General features: G+C 42.3%; 1 protein-coding gene across 7 annotated transcripts in view; it reads left to right on the top strand.

Moving 5' to 3' along the window:
* ELAVL4 (ELAV like neuron-specific RNA binding protein 4) overlaps nt 1-22,530 on the top strand; it is a 66,439-nt gene that overhangs the window by 32,119 nt on the left and 11,790 nt on the right. For all 7 annotated transcript variants that reach the window (XM_009884629.1, XM_009884630.1, XM_009884636.1 and 4 more), the window contains one exon: nt 13,401-13,504. In XM_009884629.1, the coding sequence (XP_009882931.1) occupies nt 13,401-13,504 (104 nt within the window). The remainder of the gene's footprint in view (nt 1-13,400; nt 13,505-22,530) is intronic.

Here is a 22,530-nt window from a genome sequence, read left to right as displayed (position 1 = left end):
GATCTGTCACTGACTTTGCTGATGTTCCTACTTGTCCCCACTAGGAATTTAAGCTCAAGTTACCGACTTGCAGGTGCTGCTGGAGGCAGGATACTGGACTAGGCAGACCTCTGCTCTCACCCAGAACTGCTGTTCTTAACGACTCTCACAGCATCTGTTTAATCAGTGGAATATATCGGCTTGAGGGGAAAAAAACCTGAATGTTTTTACTATTTTTATTCACAAGAGCCCAGACTGTTTTTTTTCAGTTAGGTGGGTTTTTAAGGGGTGTTGCAAAAGCAGATGGACAAAAAGCTGCGTCATACTCACCTGCAAGCAAACAAATGGCAGCATCCCCAGTATGATTAATTGTTGCTGTACTAGAGGGGCTGCTGCTTCTGCAGTAGAAGGTCTACTGTGCCTGCTGCCCTAAACAGATAATAGCCTGTGCTCGCAGGCATTTTAAAGCACCTTAAATTAGATATCAACAGGCTTCCTCTTGCTCTACAGCATTCTGGGACCCACAAAATGAGGCCGCCTTTCTCTTCCTTAGGATGCTGTTGGTTAGATGCAGGGGGTGTTTCGACTTTCCCCAGTTCTGAGGACGGTAGGTAGGGCACGATAAGATAGGACATGTAACAAGGAGGAAGTATTCTCTAGCAGTTCCTTTTTTAGACTCCTCTGTTCTCCTACATGCTGTATCTGTGTCACTTCTATTTACCAGTGCATCTCTTTCTCCTGTTTCTCTACTTTTTCTTTAAAAATTTTCCTGCTCTGGAAGCCACTTTGGATTAAACAAAAAAAAAAAAAACCCAACCCCAAATATGAACAGCTTGGGAGCTTGACTGATAATGTTTTTTGCCTTTGTTTTTCACTATGTTGAAATAGCTGCTGTGTTACCTTGATTTTGTTGCTTGGTAGGGTTGTGGTACTTGCTCCAGATTAGGTATGTTTAGGTACTTTGTCAAACTGGAAACAAAAGAAGGAAAAATATGTATGTTTTCCCTCTCCTCTGTTTACCACCTGTACGTTTAGTATTGCAAAAAGCTTTTTTACAAGTGTAGTGTATGGTAAAACATGCACTGTTTTCCGTGGTGGTCAGCCAGCAAGAACAGCTTGTAGTCATGATGTCCACACGTGGTACATCCAGTGGTGTAAATGTGGGTATCTTCATAGGAAAAGCTGTTGGGTGACAGAGGTGAAATCTGCCACCTTTTAAAGGAGATTTGCTTTTCAGCCTGGAAAAAAAATTCATGGAGGAGCGTATTCATGATTATATTCTTTTCAGCAAAATTGTCAAGAAATTTAAGTGATAGAACTCGGTAGTATGTGCACACAACAGAGTCACAATATTTTCTCCTTTAAGTAGATTTCATTTTCATTACCTCTATTACCTGCAAGTACCTAAAAGGAATATTACAAACACTTGAAGTACCTTTTAAAAAATTCTGCTCTTGTTTTAAAATTCTTGAAAGTTTTGTCTTAAAGCTGAAGCAAATCTGTTAAGTAGGCTCGCTGCTCTCTAAGTATTGATGGATAGCAAAATTTTAATAGGTAGCACATTTTAGAGTACAGTAGAGTGGCTTTACTTTTCTCAGCATCTTTCCAGGTGCTGTGTAAAGTAATCTACGTAAATCTAACTATTGCAGATTAACCTTCTTAGCTGTCAGGTTGTGGCTTTTATTTATGTTTTTGCTGATCAGATTAAAAATGCTGCAGACACAGGTTGTGTTGTTAATATTAAATTTTGTATTCCGGTCCGTAATAAATGACTTTCCTCTGTGCATTGGAAAAACTGGTTAGTAGAGCTCAAAGAGTTTAATTAGTAGGCTGTTTATGAGACAGAACAGGTATTCTGAGTCATTGTTCAGAATTACTGTGAAATTTCTTAGTGTTGTGATGGCTTTTGTTTTTTGTTGTTTGACAGAGGCTGAGGTATAAAACCCTAAATGTTGCTGAATTAAATCATTTAATGACAAAATTACCAGGGCTTTTTGAATTTGCAGTCAACTAGGTTTCAGATATTGCTGCTGCAGTATATTGTTATGTCTTAATAATCATGTTTTGCAAAACAGACTTAGTTTTCTCTGGGTTTATGTGCCTCTGCCACTTCCTTTAGCCTGGAAGTGTTACTGCCGCTATTTCCATGCAAAATGCTTCCAGATTTGAGGATGCACTGGTTTTTCATCTCTTAGCTGTGCCTTTCCTTTCAGAATTCCTCTGCTTGCATGGTTTTCATTGAGAGAGCATCTTCTTGGCCTGTTAACATGCAGCTTGGTTTATAGGAGATTTTTGTTAAGACTTTTCACTGCCGATGCAGTTGTCTGAGGCAGTGGGAGCCTTGGTCAGTGCCCAGGCTCTGTCGTGGTTCTGACCTTCTGCTTTTCTTCTCCCCATCACGCTGCCATCCTCTTCTGCAGTAGTGGGATTTCTCAAACTTTGACTCCAGGTGCCTGGCATTGCTTTTTTTGTGCAAAAGTGTGGTACATTTGCACCAAAACTGTGCACGTAGGATCGCTGTGATCTGAACTTACTGTCCTTTTGATTGAAGCCTGAGGGGTGAAAAATCATTTCTCTTGGTTTGTGTTTGGTTTCTGCTCCATTGTTCAGTATTAGGCTTTTTTAATTGTCTTCCACTTTCATCTAAATATCAGAAATGTCAATGTTTGGGATGGGGTGTAGGAAGGGAAGATAAGTCTGCTGTAATGAAGTGCGTGCCTCTTCCACGACCTACTGGTTCACACTGTTGGAGTGCCTTTTCTCTTTGATTTCAGACCATATAATTTTTTACCCTCTTTTCACACTTTTAGTATTTCGTCTCTACTCGTAGTCTTTACACATTTGAATACGTATAGGCTTTTGCATCTCCTTTTATTCACAATTTAACCAAGGGATAGCATATTTTAATGTTTTAACACTGGATACTTCTAGTTTTGCATCTAAAGTCACTCTCAAGCCATAAGTCATTCTTGATTTAGAAACCTGGTGGTTGCTGAAATTTGCCTTCAGGTTGTTGCTTTCCTTGGTTTGGTACATACATTTCTTGTTGTAGCTGAGTTCAGTCTTTACCATTCTTTATGTACTGCTGGTCCAGCAGTGCCGTATCCACTCTCCATGGGATGTGAAAGGCTTCTTACCGCACGTTGTGTGCTTTATGTAATGCAGCGACTACTTTAATTCCTGTAAATTAACTTCTTTCCACACTGCTACTTACCATTTTTTTCATGTGCTGGTATGTCTTTTGCTTTTTTGAGGTCTATTTGTTTTCACTTTTTCTTACTGAATATTGTTTTAACTTGGCCTGTTTATTCCTAATGTCTGTGTTCTTGTGTTTAATTGGTCTCTTCTTCAGCATTGAATTTACTGTTCAGGCCGGAGAAGTCATGGCTGTTTCTTGTCCATTCATGCCTGTCCCCAGAACACTGGATTTTTATAGTACAGTCCCTGCTCTGTTCTGGGACAAAGCGGGGAGGAGTGCCGCCTTGCTCTTCTCAGAACAGCTGCTAATTCAGAGGCTGTGTGCTCCTTGAAGGAAGGGGGAGGAGAAGATGAAAAGATGGGAAGCAGGAGATGTCAGCTCGGGGGTTGGGGGGAATCCAAATATTTGTCCAGAAATGAAACTCAGTTGTCTTACCTATGCCAGGAGCGGTGGCTTCTGAAAACAGGCTGAATCAGTTGCTTGCGGTAGTATGAATGCACCCGTGCTTGCAATCTGGGTTTACATTTAAAGAAACTTGATAGAGGCAGAAAAAGAAAAAGGAGGATAATATATTCTGCAGCATGAAATGTGTGTGTTGTTTACAAGATATCTTCAGCACAGCTCACAATGGTCCAATAATAAGGTTACTGTCTTAGGGTGGGGGAGAGGCAGTTTTAGATCTCTCTTCTAGTGACTGTGTTACTCTGTCCAAGTTCACCCTGGAAATCTCGATGCCTTTCAGTTTCTCTTCTCCAAAATAGGGATAAAAGTGCTTTTCCTCAGTGGTGTTTGTGAGGAAAGGTGTATTACAGAGATAAAATGCTTCCATGCTATGGTAATGGGAACTGCAGAAGACTCCAGCCAAGTCAGCAGCATCTGTCTCAAACTGCCACTTACGCTTTGCATGCAGATTAGTCCACATCCTCAAGTACAGTAATTACACAGCTGACTTTGTTAAAACTGTGTGTAGTACGCAGGTAAGAGCAAAGTCTTGTTTCGGGTCAGATGCAGAACAGTGAAATACTAGAAGCCTTCGAGAGACTGTATGGCACTATTTGCAAGAGTAGGCATGTTCTATATTGCTGGTATAGTCAAGTTCAAAATGGTGTAACTATGTTTTTGAAAGTCATCTTGAATTTCTGTGGGAGTAGGATTTTTGGAAGAATCTAGCAGTGCTGGGCAGCAGCAGGCTCTGTCAAAGCATGCTCCATCTTGTTCCGTTTTCTGGATGGATGTTGGGGCTACTCCAGAATGAGAAGCATTACTATGTCTAAATTTGAGGGATAGTAGTTACTGTCAGTTGGTATTTAATTTACATGCGAACTGCTACTGCTTCAGCATTCTCTGAAAATCAAGATGTTAAATTACACCATCTTGCATTAAGGGATTTGTCAAAACTACAGAGGAGGACAAAATTCACGTGGTCTCCTCTGGCACTGCCTGGTGAGGTTAGGCTTTCTAATGACCTTGCTTTTTGTTGTGAGGAGCTTGCAGTTGGGTTTTAGGTGTCTTGCGTTGTTTTTGAGGTCCCTGTGTTCAGGTCCTAGTGCTTCTTTTCCAAACAGAGTTCTGGAGGTCTGGGGGTTGCATTTACCTCGCTAGCATTAATTGATAGCTTCAGCTACACTTAGAGGATTTGTTTCACAAATTTGGGCAACACCTTCGTTTTTATTCCCCTTTTATTTTTCTAGGCTTGTTGTCATGGTATCTGGCACTTCCCATTCAGATATTAAAATTGAGTGAGTGGTGTCTGTATGTCTGGTTCATCTTCCCTCTTATCCTCTCCCTGAGGGAGAGTTTTACGTGGGATGTAGCACGCCGTTCGCGAGGGCTTCCTTTGGGGGATTTTTTTAATCATGTAGCAGTGTCTCTGTTGGAGAAGGCCCAGTGCGGAGAAATGCCTTCCACTTGGACTGGGGTGTATTAAATCCTGCATGCGTAGAGCTCCCAGGGGAGCTCATCGTGCAACTCGTGACTCCCCCTGAGCACCCCAAAAAGGACCTGTCTCCTGCGCAAACGAGCTTTTACTGCGAGTCTCTCTGGTATTGCCAGGATTAAGGCAAGGATAGGAATTTTCTCCCAGCAGATTTCCTGTGGGGAGGGCTCCACCTCTGTTATTTGGGCATCAGGGCCCTGATGCCTCAGGGGAAGAGTTTGGTTGAGGAATCCTGTCCGGTCTGAGCAGGTTTGTGTCAGTGTGTACGCCTTCACAGGTGCTCTGGGTAGAGCTAGGCTTCAGCCTGTGAAATACAGAGGGATTTTCCCTGAGGTTTGGGCTTAGATTTGCTTATTTGTTATGAAACTGCAAACATGTTTGTTCAGGAGGGGATCTGTTATAAGGGTATCCCAGTGTGAGTCTGGAACCTGGCTTTCTGGTAGGATCTTAAGAAGAAGGATCTACTGACACTCAGATTTTGCCGATGGCTGTTTTTAACCAAGGATAAGTTGTGCTCCTTAACTGCAGGTGCACTGTAACATCAAAGCATATCTGGGGCTCTAGATTGGATTGCATTTAAATACAGCTGATTTTCCCTAATCTAGAAGGAAAGTTCTCAAAAGAACTGAAGGGCACCCAAAATACAGTAATGTGGTGGAAGGCTTCCAAACAAAACTTACACCCAGTCACCTTCCTACAAAAGGCAAAAACCAAGCTATTTACTACTCATCCTTCTCTGTTTTGCTTTGAGAAAGACTACACATTTTCCCTAAATTCTTGCAAAAAAAGATAGTCCCAGTCACCTTCCTACAAAAGGCAAAACCCAAACAATTTACTACTCATCCTTCTCTCAGCTTTTCTTTGAGAAAGACTACACATTTTTCCCTAAATTCTTGCAAAAAAGATAGTTATATTGTAATAGAAAGATGCTTTCTTGCTGTTCATGGACATGTCCTAAATCCTAGTCTGTACAAATATGAGGACTCTATTCTAAACAAGCTGTAGACTAAAAGGATGCTGTGATAAAGAACTTGCTGCAAGCATGGAACAGGTTACCTTCATAGTTGGGTTACAGTGAGTTGTGACAGTGACAGCCTTAGCTTAATTGTTTGGTCCTGGGAGCACCGTGCGCAGGAGCTGCTTCTCCTGTGACTGCAGTGTGTGTCGCTGGGCTGGCGGCAGGTGCTTCTCTGTGATAAAGGGATGGAGGATGAATGAGACTGATGTTACTGGTACGAAACAGCATCGGACAAGGAGCAGGGTTTGAACCAGTCTCATGATCAGATCTTGTTTTCCCTTGATCTGAATCTTCTCTCTGTAGCTTACCTGCTTTTTTTAGGCAAACAGCTCTATTTGGTAATTGTCATAGAAATAAAAAAAAAAAACCTGAAGCAAGCAATTCACTTGACCCTCCTTGTATATTCTGAATGTATCTTCTCAAGGGCATTGATGTAACCTTCTCCAAAAGCCTGTGCTTGATACAGCTTTTCATATGAGCTGCAGTCATTCTTTGTCCTTCCAGGAATCTGTTGAAAACACTTCTGAAATGGTTTGGAGGCTCACAGGGTTGTACTCTGAAATGGGACTACCAGCTGGAGCGGGGTTTACCTTGAATATCAGTCAGCCTCTTGTGCTACTGTTATTTAGAAGATGGAAAGCACGATGAGTCTTTCTCTTGCCCATGTCTCTCCTGCTTGCTGCTTTCCTTGCCAGCCGTCCGCGGGTGGTATTTAGTAGGAACATCCCTAGTTCATGAGAATCGCTGGGGAAGGCTGAAGAGCGTGTGCAGGTCAGCTTGGAAGAGTCACGGGTGGACAGCAAGTTGAGCTCAACTGCTTCAATAGAGAGAAGCTCACCCTGGCACCAGTTTCTTCCCTAAATAAACATTTGCTGAGATCAGAAAAGACAAAAACCGGAGCCAGGAGGCTCAGAGGATTCATGGCGAGCATTATTTTATCTTCTGGTCCCAAACCCGGAGTGACTGAAGGCTGTTACTGTCTGACGGCTTCTGCCTGACTAATACGAGATGAGCTGTCAGACGTGGCCTACTTCTGAAGGAAGGGATTGTGTCAGAAAAGCATCCGCGCTCGGTGGCGTTCATGTTATGGCTGTCAGGCGGGCAGCTTTAATTAGGTTTTGTGTTTGGGCAAGAGACAACAAAACCGTGATTTAAGGCAGTTTGCATTGTTGCTGTCCTATTCTGTGCTTGTTTTCATGAGTGACTTTATAGTGGGGACTATAGTCCTTTAATGTGACTTTGCATTCCAGAGTACTCTATTTTCCAGGAAAAAGGGATATTTTAAAAACTTTTTTAACTTACCGAGTCACAGGTGAGCAATTCAGAGTTGTAATCTTTGATATGTTGCTTTTAGAATAGTTTCCAGCAATAGGAAGGCTCCAAACTTGCCCGAAGTAGTTTGCTCCTACTTTCCGCGTGGGAATGATTGCAGTAGGATCTGTGTGGAGAACAACCATCAGGAGCAGTGTATTCGTAGAGCTTCAGAGCAGAAGAGATTATTGGGCACTTATCCCATCTCGCCAAAACCTTCACTGGATTAATTCCTGCTTGAGGTAGAGCGTAGCTTTCAGGAAAAAATCTGACCTTTCAGAATTTGCAGTGGTAGAAGAGCTGACTAAATGGTTGGTAGGGACTTCAAATAATGTTTCCTTCAATGTCAAAAACAGAACAAACGCCTTCCCCGGACAACAGCATTAGCTTTGTTTCTAGTCTGGTTTCTCTTGTTTCGACTGCCAAGCAATGGGACTTGGGATATGTAACTCCGTGTTTTATCTGCTGGACAGACATTATTTAAAAAAAAAAACCTATCTGTACTTCAGATGAGTACTAATGTAGTACTGTTAAGGTTCAACTTAACTTGTTTTGATCAGGTGGGCAGATTGACCCCCATCTTTTAAATGAAACTTTCATTTGAAATGTGAAGAGTTTTGTTTTAAAATGGAAGAGTTTAAGTCTATTCTCACGGCACCATGAGAGTGCCAAGGTGTCGGTGTCCTTCTTGAAGCCCATACACCAGGGCTGGACACCAGGCTTTGTCAGCAAAGCACGCAGCCAGATCAGAAGCAGCATTTTTTCTTTCCCTTTTCAAGTGTGTGGGGTTTTTTTAATACCAAGAAGAATCGTTTTTACCCTTTTGACAGCATTGCAGGCTTGAGATGTGGTTGATTATCCGTCACCCTGTATCTGAGTCCTTCATTTCCCATTTGGAAAGTATGCCACGGATCTTGGTTTGTTGGGATGTTATCTTGGGTTTGTGCTATCTAAATGTGTGTATCTGTGCACTGAGGAGCTTAAATTGCTCTGTGCCTTTCCTCTGCCCGCTTTGTTCTTACCCTCTCATCCCATCTTTCTGCAGTCGATGATCTTCAGGAGCAAGGAGTTTGGGTTTTTCCACTCATCGATGGAAATAAGCTGTTTAGGGCCAAGATCCATTTCCTGAGAGCCCTGTAGGAAAACATCTTTCTGGTGATTTCCTATTCACAATTCCGTTAGAGATCGGTTGGCTGATTATTTTTTTAATCCATTTAATGTGTACCATGTTAATTTTGTTTTAGTCAATTAATAAGCAGTATTGAATAAAGTGCTTTATAGAAGACCAAATATATCAATGCTATTAAATTGACATTCTTAAAATTTAAGTCAAACTTGTAATCTCATCAAGAAGGATGTCAGTTTAGTTTGACAGAATCTATTTTCCATAGACCTAATTTGATTGACATTGATTTTATTACCCCTCTCTAATTCTGTATTATTGGAGTCCAGTATCGAATGTTCTGTCATTTTGCCTTGCTCAGCATTAGACTGGACCTGTAATTACTTGGGTCATCCAGTTCTTTGAATTCCAGTGCAAATTGCCTTTCCTCCAGGCATCTGGAATTTGTTCAGTGCTGTAAGAATTACTGAAAATGGCAAGAGAGCCATTTGCCCCTTTTTTTTTTTTTGGAGTCTCTTCCGTGCAAGTAATCCAGATCATCTCATTTAAGCATGTATAATTTTAGGAGCTCCTGTTTAACGTCCACCTGGGTTGCTAGTTAGAACTTCATATAGCTACTTCAGGTGTACATAACACATCTGTTTTCTCTGTGCTGTTACTTATTACTATCCGCTGATGAGTCAGCGTGAGTGTTAAGGGATCTTTTCTGTAGTCTAAAAAAAAAAAATAAAATGAAGTCTTTTGTTATGCCGACCTTTACTAGCCAGAGGTTTTTTCCTGCTTTTTTTTTTGCTTGTTTCCTACGATTTTTCTGTTCTTTCATTGGTTTCTATCTGTTTTCCCTTTATCTCTTAATTTAAATGTGGAATTGGCCTAAGCAGACTGGCTTACTAAAGGTCTTTTAACTGCCACTGCCTTTTTCATAGTTGCAGGTTTTTGGATGCATGGATAAATGTTATAAACAGGGCATATTAATTTTTCCATAATCTTTCTCGTGGTTTATTTTAATCTTAGTGATTTTCAGCTCTGTGAAATGGAGCCTTCTGAAATACAAAATATGTACGTTACCAGCTTGGGCTTGGCTTTGTGTATGGGATTTTTTTTTTAAGGCTGTCAAGTCCTTGATCGTTTTTAACCCTATTACCACTCACTTTAAGACCTATTCTTTACCAGATCGTAGGAGGTCCGCTACACATTTTCTGCAAGCTACATAAAACATTCAGAAAGAGCAATGGTAATAGTGATATAACAAGGTGGTGTTTTAGGATCAACTAGAAATATCTCTTGCCTGCCCTTCTGAATCGCAGCATGCGATGAACTATTGGATTCCAAATCACAGAAAATATTTACTATTTACGGTGCTGTTCCTGGGAAGTGTAGCATGGGAACGAACTTCAGTGTCTGTGTGGGATCCCACTGAGAGGTCCAGCTGCTTGCTTCGTGCTGCCAGATTGCGTCCAAAGAAATGTTACCCTTTTTGAGTGCATGCAATGAGAGTACATGATGGAAAAAAAAAAAGACCAAACCTGAAAGTTCATACTGCTTCACCATATTCTGGAACAAATCCTTCTCTTCTTTCTCTACCAGTAACAATTTTTAGTTCTTTCACATCTAGAGTCTGTGTTTGGTCTGACATAAGGTGGATTGCTCTTGAGAGTAATTTGAAAATAATATTTTTAGCTGGGTATATAATTTTTTTTGGTTTCTTAGCTGTAAATGTTTAGCATGCTAAAACTTTATGATGTCTGCCAGCAGTTGTAAAGCTTTTCACAAATTATTTTTTTCTGGCTTTATTTTCTTTTCAGGTTTTTTTTGAGATAGAGTTGTGTGTGTCTTCATTAAATGATGGTGTTTAGGGGAGATGCTTGAAAATACAAAATAAACCAAGCAAAATCTACCCCTGCAGTGGCAAGCTTTTAACTGAAAGATTATTTTTTTTCTCCCTTCAGCTTCACTGGTACGAAGTGGAGCGTATGGCATAAAGCAGCAACAGGACTTTAATTGAAACAAATGCACCAAGATGTCAGTAGGCTGCAAAGGGTGTGGGGGTTAGGAGAAAAGGAGTGTTTTTTGAAGTAACAAAGTCTGCTCAGAACGCTGAGTAGACCCACCCTAAAGTTTTTGTGAGACTATAATCCAGCCAATATAGCAATTATACACTTGATAAGAAATTACAACCAATAGCATATGAGTAACAGGCCTTATTCTATTACAAGTTTTATGTATTTTGTGATGTTCAGGAGTATATAATAACAAAAGGAAATAATGTTTCTGTGTACCTGTTATTCTAAGCAAAATTTTATGGCAGTGTAATTGTTTTCTTCAAGCCAGGTTCTGCATGTGTGCAGATGGCTTTGTTTGTGCGCGTACTCCTTATCCATCACCTTGGAGAAAATACTTGTTTGTTTCCAGTTGGTAGTGAGAATCAGATGATGATATCTGAATAACTTGAATGATTTTACTGGAGAACGCCAAGGAAATGAGTGAATGGTCTGTGAAATTTCTGTATCATTTCTTTTCTTGCACTGTGGTTATTTCCCTTCCCTATAGCTTGTCATCTATGGGTTTGTTATCCATGATCTCTTCCTTCACAAGTATTGACAGAAGGGAAAATATTCCAATGAGAGATTATTAAAAATCACTGTATATATTGTAGAGGTTGGTTAGTCCATGTGCCTTGAGAATAACAGTGGCTGGACACGGAAGCCCATGTGCAGAAAGACTGACATAGATCCCAGGGCTTCGCATCAGCTTCTCCTGTTGTCTACGCACCTCTGAAGGCTGAGAGATGGTTAATGGGGAAAGAAGGCACAAGTCTATGTGTGTATATATATATATGCACCAGTTAACTCAGGTTATCCAAACCCTGATCCGTGCATCTCCCTTCCTCCATAAACAAGGCTTGTTTCCTAGAGGATGGCTTCCTTCTGCCTAGGACTGTTTAGGATTAAGAATATTAAGGATTTCAGAGGCACCGGGATCAGGGCTGTATAAAATATCTCAGGTAGACGAGGCGAGGAAGGCATGGCTTGGAGGGTATCTTTACAGTATTTCTGCTCCAGGCTCCATGCTCAGTCAGACTTCAGCTCGTTCTCAGTTAATGTCGTGTAACTTGGGTAAGAATATTTTTGTTGAGATTAATTCAGCTCTCCAGGAAGACTGGGTATGTTTTTATACTTTTTTCTGAAGTTAAATTGATTGGATGGAATTGCTCCCTGCATATATTGTAGGCTAAACCAGCCATTTCTCATCCTTATGCCTGCGTGTGGGCATTTCAGGCATGAACTGCAGTGTTTCCATGGATTTTTAAGGTCTTCCATCGCACAGTTAGCAGCTTTTAGTGCTTTGATCTGATTTCGTAAGACAGAAGTGCTCCCTGCGTTTGTGATACAGCAAACGCTGTATTTTTTTTTTTGGTGGCGTCTGACTTTGAGAAGCGCACAGATGCTTTTTTGTAGTCCAGGAGACAAAGAAACAAAGCTTTGTGCTTGGGAGGCAGGATCCGTGCCTCCGGGGTGCATCGAGGCACTTGGTGTGCAGCTGCTCTCCCAACCTCCGCTTGCCCCTGGCAAGCAGGAGCTGGGTTGCCCTTCGCTGCTCCCATGGATAGGAATCTTTCCACGAGTGCTGCCCTTCTCCTCAGGAGGGATTTCCACGTTTCCTTTCTTTGCCTGTGAGCGGGAGCGCTCCGATCCCCTGTGCATCAGTGCCCAGAGGCAGGTCCTCTCTTGGCTTGCTGCTCTCCAGGTGTGTGGGAAGGAGCGCGGCTGAAATGCAGGACCGCTTATTCATGAAACTTGATTACCAGTGTATGTGCCTTCACTTAAAACACAGCAATTTTATTTTTTTTTCCAAATGTACAAAATAACTTCAGTAGGGGGCTCAAGGAGGAAGGAATCTGGAAGTGGCATCTATTGTGTTGCATTAATAGAATTGATGCTGCAAAACTGGTACTTGGGAATTAGGGAGGAGCTACCGCTCTGGTACGGGTTTTGGCAGCCCGCTGCCGACCCCCAGCTCTGTCCCTGTGTACCTGTAGGTACAGCACAGCCTCTCCGGCTCTCTGTTACTCATCCTGGCTATTAACCAGGTCTCCCCTTTCTACTGCAAACACAAACACAGATCTCAGTAGTAAAACAGAAGCTGTGGAAAGGATTTTGGCTGCTAAAGTGGGCTCCTGCCACCCGGTGTGCAGCAGCAGTGGCGGCAGTGTTTTGGTTTTGCCGTGGTCTCTAAGAGGCAGAGGAGAGCTTTGATGCAGCCCCGTGCCCTGCTGCAGTGGGATCGGTCCCTTCTCTCCCCACTCGCTGGCTGCTCACTGAGTGAGAAAATGAGATGTAAAGGTTGTTGGCTGCTTCTGTCAGCTGCTTCAAGGTTAGTGTTAAAACACTGTTTCCTAATTTTTGCATTTTAAACACTTATGCACTTGTTTATAAACAGTAGCAAAATTATGTGTGTGTACTTTTTTATCATTTTTAAGAGGTGGCCTTGTTACTGCTCTGACAGGTCAGCCAGTTACATTTATTAGGAACTCGGCACAAAACTATTACACAATTCTGCTGCTTCCAGTTAACTCTTGGGGAAGGGGGGAGGGGGGGGGCATTGCCTGTTTCTGTTTTTAAAGTAGGATCTTCAGAGCAGCAATTGGGAAAAAAAAAAAAATTATTGGCTTCTACTGTATTAAGGATGTAATGAAATGGTGAAGAACAGCATAGAGACCATAGGGGGAAGCAGGGATGAAATGAACAGTGTAAGAAAATTGCGTTCCCACTCTTGGAAGTTGTTCCTGTGCTTAAAAATACTGAGTCCTTTTTTTTTCTTGTGTTTTCAACAGGGCAGAGTTTAGGGTATGGATTCGTTAACTATATTGATCCAAAGGATGCAGAGAAAGCCATTAACACTTTAAATGGACTCAGACTCCAGACCAAAACCATAAAGGTAAGACAATACAAAAACCACCTTTTAACACCTTTTGCTCAGTTCAGGAATTGGAAAAAGTAGTTGAAACGGTTTCTGGCACTTTCATCACTATTTTAATCTCCATTGTAAGGGACAGTTGGTTGACGAGGTCCTCCTTGGAACAACGGGAGGACACAGAAGACAACCTCTTCTCTGAAGTTGCTGCTGTTGTCAAAGGGGGGGAAGTAAGAGGAAGCTCCTTAAAGTGTTGCACTGGGGCTTAAATGTAGAATAAACCAGCTGTAGTGATGCCGCTCTCCATAAACAGAGGTGAAGTACACGGTGGTGTATTCATAAGTGATACATTTTCTTGTGTTTTAACAGGAATTATCTTGACATGGAGCGCTCTTTTAGTGACACTCATGTTGTTATCAGGTGTTGAAAGTATGTTTCTCTCAAGTTAAAAATGTCATTCTCAAAAAAAAAAAATCAAAACACTTTTTCTCAATTTCCACATCCTTAGTTTGATTTATTCTTTTAAAAGCTGGAGGGATTAGAGATCCCACTGAAGTCTCTCATTTCATTGTTGTAACAGACCATTAGTTATTCAACGACCTTCTTTAGTGGTCTCACAAGAAAAGCAAGTTTCTACGCTGTCACGTTTTTTGCTGCATGGCTGATAAAGCTTTTCTGAAACAGCTTACAGAAGATTTCCACATTCTGAATTCTGACAAATAATACAGCTTAAGGAGTGAGAATCAAAAAAATGAAGGGGAACAAACAGCAGATCTGATTCAAATTATCTGGAACTGCTTTGGTCATATTTGAATGCTGGCTTTTAATTTGTAGCATTTTCTTAATATTTCTTCTCTACTTATTTTGTATTTCAAAGCCAAAAATGTTAAAGAACATGAAATAGAATTTTTTAGTTTTGAAAATACTGGTACAAATCTCAGTTATTTCATATCTTGCGGAAAAGATACTGTATGATCACTACTTTAGTTGCACTTACCCTTTCTCACTAAAGTGGTATTCCCTAAAGCAAAAAATATTTGTTGGGTTCTTGTGCATCTCTAAGGATTGTTTCAAGCAAGTTTTTCCCTGGTCTGTTTGATCAGTGAAGAGCAGAAATCCTGAGCTGAGGGTTATGCAAGTGGTGGAGTATCTGCGTGGGTTACATAGAAGGCTACTTCCAACCCTCCCTCTGACCCAACCAGGCTCCATCCCATAGATATGTATGTGGGCCGTATATCAAAATGCTCACAGCATGATTTTGTAGAGTTAAATAGAAAAACTTACAGGAATAAGTAAGGCAAAGCAGCAAAATCTGCTGTCTTATCTACTGCTGCAGGTGGATGTACATGCTTGGCCTCAGCAGTTCCTACTTACAGTGAAAAGTTGAGCAGTAAGTTGCTCTCCAAATTGCTTTTAAAGGTACATTATCAGGAAAAATTCAGTATTCTGAAAGTACTAACCTGTCTTCAAAATACTTTATTAAAAACTCCGCAGAACTTGAAAAATCTAGATCAGTTTTAATGCAGTGCTTTTGTATTTTGAACATTATTTAGCCTTGGCAAAGGTGCTACATTTCTTGTCGCAAGTACCTGTGTTGCTTTGTCTGGTGGTTTTTTGATTTTTGTGAGCCAGAGCAATGCTATTGTATTCATAATATTCCAAGGCTGCAGGAAACATGAGCTACAAAAAGGCCTCCAAAAACTCCAACCCACGCCAATTATTATTTTATGTTTTTCTCACAGGCAAAATCAAACTATTATGCCTTCCTTTTTATCATGTATAGTAAGGTGGGTTTTTTTGTTATCCAGGAATTTCCCATGCTAAAACATCTTTGCAGAATGTTTTTTAAATTTTTTTCAATTAAGTATAAATTTTACGAATACAAGTGGTTTATTAGGTTTGGGTTTTTCGTGCTTATTAATAGCTAGTAGACTTTTATAGAATACATGACATTTTGTTGGGCTCTTGAAAGCTGTTAAAATTTAATAATAAGCAAAGAGATTGACCTAACCTACGTGCAAAGGAGCTGCATAATTTCTTCCGTGACTGGGAAGATGTGTAGGCTTTTTTAAAATAAACTGGTTTTCAAGTCGGTGTTCATGCAGTTGCCTAAAAACAGCCCAAGGGAGCCTTCTAGTCAAATAGCCAAGCTCTGGACACATGGACATCTAATCAGCAGTTTCCAACCCAATTTTTAATTGCTGAATCGCATGTGATTACCTCACCTTATCCCTTTGGGTTTTTATTTTTAATTATGTTTTGCTCTTAGAAATCTTAATAAATAAGGCCTGCTTTCCTGGTGCTGTGTGAGGGGGACAGAGGTTTCCCAATGTTCCCGCTAACGGAGTGGTGAATCGTGTTTTTTACCGCTCCGGCAGCGCCTGTGTCGCCGATGTCCCCTGTTTCCAGAGGGCTGCAAAGCAGCGAGAGATCCTACTCGGCACCGTTGAAGTCTCCTCGCTTGCCTGTTGCCCCTGCATGCCCCTCTCTAGCATCTCGCTGTGATTCATTAGAAGGTTGAAGTATTTTAATTCCTGGAATTACTATATTTAATTATCGGCGGCTATTACTTTAGTCTAGCTAGATGCCCTTTACAGTTATTAAAAATGCACTTTTGGTGCCTTAAAAAAAAGGAGCATAAAGAAAGGGATTTGGTGGCTAAAAAATATTTAATTAAACACTAGAATAACGTTGAGCTGGAAGAGTACTGAGAGTTACTTTATTCTGTTTTCTTCGTGAGTGTGGTTGGGTTTTATGCCCCAGAGTGAATCTGTAGCGTCCTATTGATGGATGGGCTGAACCTTGGCCTCTGCCCGTGCGCGCGGGCTGACTGCAGCCCTGCAGGTAGCATTTCGCTGGCTACCTTTTGTTTGGAAGTTGTTTTGATGGAAAGTTGAAATGGATAAGTGTGAAAGCCCTTTTACCAGGGCAAATTACTTCTGCTTGCCAAGGTCACCTTGGTCCTGCTGGCAGTGTCCCATCTCCCTGCTCTGAGAGTCGTGGGCTCCGCTGTCCCTTGCACCTAGACTGCGACATGAGGGGTCATATTTGCATTCATTTTTTGACCCCACGAGGCTAAATTCCTGTTTAAAAAAAAATATATATTTTCTGCATGTGTCCCCAGACCCTGTCCTTTTCACTTCTGTAACATTTTTGTGGCAGCTTAATGCTCTCTCTCTCCCGATGCCTTGCAAAACAGCCATAGAATCACAGGAGGAACTGGTTTTATAGCAGGATCAGCAAAACAGCTCGGCACAGGCTGCTCTCAGATGTGCAGACTAAAATAACTGAAGAAACGTTCTTTTTATTATTTCACTGTAACAATAAATAATCCCTTTTCACTGTAGCAGCTAAAATATTTATGTGCATTTTATTTAAGTCAATGATGCCCTTTCAAGTCAAAGTCGAGAGGTGACTATTTACAGAATATCTGTTTGGGGAAAGTATTGAAGGAAGTGTTACGGCGGTAATAGGTTATACACGTTATGTTCCTCCTCAGCTGATCATTTTGCATATTTTATTTACGCCATTTCGTAGCATCATCATCTTGTGAGGCAGGACTTCACTTTATTTTTACAGCTAAAGCTTGACATAATTCTACAAAACAGCTTAGAATGAGGGAAGATACAGTGTGTGTTGAAATAAATATATATTCCAGAAATTGAATCTATTTTTAGAAATTAAATTTCCCCATCCATAAAAGCATATGAAAGGTCACTGCTGCTGTTGAAGATTGCCTGGCAATTCAGTTGCATCAAGTATCAGAGAGAAAATAAGATGTGTGATGCATGGGGGACAGATTGTTTAAACTGAGCTGCTTTGCCCTGAAAAAAAGGACAGCGTCTGAAAGGATGTGAAGGGGGTGTTTTACAATTTACATGGGGATTCGGGTGACCTGGCTTCACGTTGGGGGACTCTGGAACAAGGGCGGAGCAGAGTTTTGAAGGAAGTTTGAAATCTAAAAAGAGCCGATGACCCCCTGAAGTGCAGTCTTGTGTCCCCTTCTCCTTCCTTTTCTCTGTTCTCTGAGAAATAGGTTTGTTTCTTCCCTCGCAGGAGCGGGTTGCACGCTGTGACACTGCTGGAGCAGAGAGAGATGCCTTGAGCGAGGGGAGAAGGAATCTGGGTTCTCTGAGCCCTCTGACTTCCAGTTTTTAAATCCATCGAATCTATCATATGATAAAATACCAGACAGACAGGATCATTCCTCTGTGGTCAGAGGCTTCTTTAGTTATTTTAATTTTCAATTAAATTAACAACACAGGTTATAGCTACTGCTATTTTGACGCTTTCTATTGTTGGCTCAATGTTTTTCTGCTTTACTCTCCTGTTTTGATCGATAGGACTGGATGGTCGTAGCTTAAATACAGTGAATAGGGCTGTGGGAGACGGTACTCCTGTGTTTTCTGGAAATAAAGTAGTAACGTTACTGCTCAAAGATCTTGCTACTTATCTTGGCTTCCCTCGCATTTTTTGAAATGCCAGATATTTCTACAAAACTCAGGCTCTAAATCTGTCCATGTTAATTCTTGTAATTGTCTGCAAAACTACAAACCATCCTGTCACTGTAGGGTAACCAAATAACAGCAACCTCAGACTTCTCCGTCCTACAAAGTCGTTTGTCGGGAAGATTGCCTTCTGGTCCTGCTCAGTGGTAGGGGAGGAAGAAGGCTGTGGCAGAGAGCGATGGGGAAGAGCTGCATCTCCTGCACCCCATCCCAAACTGCGGGGGGGAGGGGAGGGTTAAACCCAACCATTTGAGTTGCAGCCGGAAAATGCTGGTTTGCTGGTAGTTACGGTAGCACAGCCCTGGTGTTGGGTGCCCTTGGTGCAATACTCTGGAAACCCTACATTTTCCACCCATAATCTCCGTAGCCTCCCGAGGGGCTACCTGCTGCTGCCTGCAGCTGCTTCTCCCAGTGAAGAAATGGGATGTTGAGCAGGGGAGGGTGTACGGAGAGGTCTGAGGATGCTCTGATTTGGGGGGGAGCTGGGAAAACAAAGCACAGGGAGGGAGGGCTTAGTTAGGTGTTCTGTGAGGGAGAGGAGACGGAGGGTCTGCGAGGGGTGGAAGATACGGGGAGGAGCTGAGCGTGTTGGGCTGTGGCAAAGAAGGGTTTCTATTTTTGAGTTTCCCATGTATGCCATTGCGTTGGGCTCCCTGTTTGTAGACGGATGCAGTGTGTGCCGCACCCAGAGTGCTCCGCTGGCTCATCGGCCGCCTTCAGAAACGCTTGGCTGTGTTTCCCCCAAGCTCCAGCAAAGCTCTGTACAGGGCAGAGGTGTAAAAGAGCATTTGCTCTTTTACTTCCTTGAAAATTCAGATTACAGGCATTTGCAAGCTGTAGATTTGGGATTTAGTTATTTTGTAGTTCCTCTTAAAATTAAGGTAACTGCTTGTTCTGTTTTCCGGTAGTTCAGTGTTAGTTGGAAGAAGGGTCATCTGCTGTGACGGCCGCACCCCAGGACAAAGCCTTGGATGTGACACCTTACAGATGCCACAGACCTGGAAAGCCTCAACTAAGTTGACTTTGTTTTTACTCTTTAGGAGCCTCTGTGTAACCTTTTGGGCTTTGTTGTGCTTATTAACAAATCCTCCCCCACCCTTTGTGCCCATAGTGATCCTGCAGCTCGAAGGACCTTTCAGTGCTGCCTTTGAAGGTTCCGATTTGGCTCTGCTGCTTCCAGCAGGCACCGGAGTCTGTACCTGTTAGCTTTGTGCGTCTTCTCTTAATTGAGATTTCTTTTAACTGCTTCACTTTTGCCAGTGAGTCCTTTTCATTCCACAGAGCTGGAGCAATTATTTCTCTTAGCCCTGCTCCTGATACAGCCAGAGTGCTTCTAAGTTATTATGTATGGATGTATTTCCTGAAATGATGGGACAGACAATTGTATCTTACCTGCAATCATAATTAATCCCAGTAAAATGGCATTGAATTGCTCAACGGTAAAGTGTATCATCGCTCCCCTCCATTCCCCAGCCCAAGGGCTTGGAGAAGAGAGAGGACAAAGCAGTGAAAATGACGGATGTGAAAATACTCCTGACTCTGGTCTCCGGCCTCTGGACCACAGGGCATAAAGAAAAGCATGTAGCTTTCACTGGAGGGTTTCTCAAATCTGTGTGTTTGCACAAAATTGGGGCATGGGCAAGGGCCTGGAAATGGCTGTGGAGAAACGTCTCTTCTGGCCATAGCCCATCCTCTAGTGTTAAGCAGATTTTACTTCTAGTTCTGTATGTGCACGGAACAAGTGAGATTGTGCTGCTTTACACATGTGAAGCTCCTTGAGCGGTCATGTTAAAGCACTTCAGTGTGTACCAGTGGAGTAGGAGGCAGTAAGTGAAGGAAGGGCTGTCCCCATTTTACATGTTTTGACCTCAGGCAGCAGGAAGCAAAGCGACTCACCCCGAAAGTCATGCAAGAAATCCTACATCTCAGAGCAAAGAGATGAAGCAAAGTCTTTCAGAATTGAGGTCACCAAGAAGCTTAGTATTTTTGAATGTTACATAAACTCTTCTGAAAGCCGCCCAGGGAGTCACTTAACACCGACTGCACCTTATCTGCTTGTGGCTGGAGAGGTGTCCCAGGGATTGCAGGTACCATGGGTGGGTGGTTTGGTGGCTTGTGGTGCCATGCAGCAGTCTCTGATTAGAGGCTCCTGACCAGTCTCACATTCTGCAGGTGAGTAACACTAATGCAGGGCAAGACATACATTTTCTTGGAGAAGTTTTCTTTTTGAAAGCCGTGAGCTGCTCAGTTGCTTGTCAGCAGATGTTTTGACCAGGGCCCAGTGGGTCTGCTGGCAGAGCACATGCCTTCAGGGAAGGACGATGCCGTTCCTCTTTGGAGCAGATGGGAGTTGAATTTTGGGAGGAGGCTTCTAGAAATGGACTTTAACATTTGGGAAGCCCAGGATTAGCGTAGGCATCTGGTACAACGAGCAGCAGTGAAGTGGTTGTCAGTCTTCAAATGGTTGCTGTTACGTGGCCCGCGCCTCGCCTCTGTAAGACAAATGGGCTGCGCTGCTGCCCCTGGGTGCCTTTGCTGTGGGCTCTGACTTGGAAAGACCAGACCGCTTCAATTTACGTTCTGAAGAGTCTCGAGGTTAGAAATTTTTCAAAAAGTTTTCTGCGTGGGAAAATGGGTAGGAAATCAATAGAGTAGATAATGACTTTAACTTGGAGGTGTTTTCTGTGCTCCTGAACAAGAACGTGCTTTACCATGGAAGATATAAAGTGCTGGACCTTATTCTGCAGCAGTGTTTGGAGACGCTGGTGCAGATGCTTGAGATGGCTGTTTATACTGAAGAGAAGCCCTTCTGCAGGCTAATGTTCAATGTCAGATGAGAAAATATCCTAGCAAATATTTTTCACAGTTAATATATGTATATATTTATAGAAACTAACATCAGAGGCCAGCAAGCCATAAAATGAATTGTACAATGTTTTATTATCTATGTTGCAAATTTCACTGAAGAACTTCTAAATGATCTTATGCAGTGAAATGTAACAACATCATTCGACCTCCAACTGTCATACAAATGGACAAACATTTTAATGTTGAGAAATGCCTGGGTCAAACAGTAGTTTGGTGTTCTCCAGATCATTTATTTGAATTTTTTGTGGTGGCTAGTATTTCCCTATTCTTTTCTCTTTCAACTTACTGTTTCATTATAGGGTGCTAATGCTGCCATAAGCAAAAATAAATTAAAAAAACACTGCTTAAGAGTGAGTATAAAGAATTAACGTAGCATCTTCACCCAGTGTTTTGCAGTCTTCAGTGATAAAATGGGAGCTGGTTTTGGCTCCCATTTTAACTTTCATGGCACAAGGAGCTTCTGGTCTGTTGGAGGGTCAGGGTAGGCGATTTCTTCCTTTGATAGCTAATACACGGGAAGACATCCCGTCCTCAGTACTAACTGAATAATAGCTTGAAAGCAGGATGGCACAGTCTAACTGATCGATTTGTCATTGGCTGACCTGAGAGAGAAGATGAAAAAGATTCAAAAGCAGATAAATAATTGACATTACTAGCCTTGAGTCCATTCAGCATGCAACCTTTTCTCCTTGATATTAAAGACAGCTGAGTTGCTTTTGGCAGCTTCTTTCTTTGGCCCAGGCTCCCCTGCAACCTGAATGTTGGATTGCAGGAGGAAGTAAAAATTAGACCTGAGCGGCGATAGGTGTTTATATGTGCTGTGAGTGTAGATGGATTTGTGAGCGTGTGCCATCTCTCCTTCCACCGTGTGTCTGCGTGGCCCACAGCAGCAGAGCATTTTGTGTATGTAGAAGTATATATATAAAATGTCAGGCACTCGGTGCTCCGGGAAGTAGCGGTTTTTTGCATATCCCAATACTTTTCATCTTCCCCATAACGTGGCATTTGGTTAATGAATGTGCCAGAGTGAGAAAACCCAAAGGAAACCCCTGGCTGTTTTCCCAGGAACTTTATTAATTTTGCAGCTCTGTTTTGAGGCATAGGTAAGGTCCCTACTCCTGCTCCAGAGAGGCTCTTAAGTGTTTTTTAAACTGTTATTCCTGAAGCAGCTTAAACTATAGGTGTCTGAACCCTTACGGTACCCTCTCAAGGTAAGGCATCTGCAGAGCATGGAGAGAGTCTGCTTTTCCGAATGCCCTGACATGAGACCACCCAATCCAGCACAGCCAAAACCAGTGATTTTTGGCATGGGATCTGTAGGTGAAAGCACAGTGGTGTCATCCCTCGTTTCCCTAAGCACCTGGTTTGATCTTAGTTACATAAAAGCCAAGCGGTGCTGCCTGTGTTCTGGTCCTGGGGCATCAGAGGGGTGTTTGGGACCAGTGATGAAATGACTTAAATGCTGCACCCCATCAGGAGCTCATGGGCTTTGAGGGCCTGAATCGCTGAGGCACAAAATAGTTTCCACCTCAGTATCCATCTCCCTTTCAGAGCTGATCTCGGCACCTGGAGGTTTCTCTGCTCGTTACGTCTGCTTGTGCCTTTGTGCTGTGCCTGAGCTTGCCTCCCTGGATGCAAATGTTTTATCTAACCTCTTTTCCACACTTCTTTCCC

This window comes from Charadrius vociferus, unplaced genomic scaffold (genome assembly GCF_000708025.1).
Source record: "Charadrius vociferus isolate BGI_N301 unplaced genomic scaffold, ASM70802v2 scaffold163, whole genome shotgun sequence".
Taxonomy (NCBI): domain Eukaryota; kingdom Metazoa; phylum Chordata; class Aves; order Charadriiformes; family Charadriidae; genus Charadrius; species Charadrius vociferus.
The sequence above is the reverse complement of the archived record's forward strand: the minus strand, read 5'-3'. Positions and strand labels throughout refer to the sequence as shown.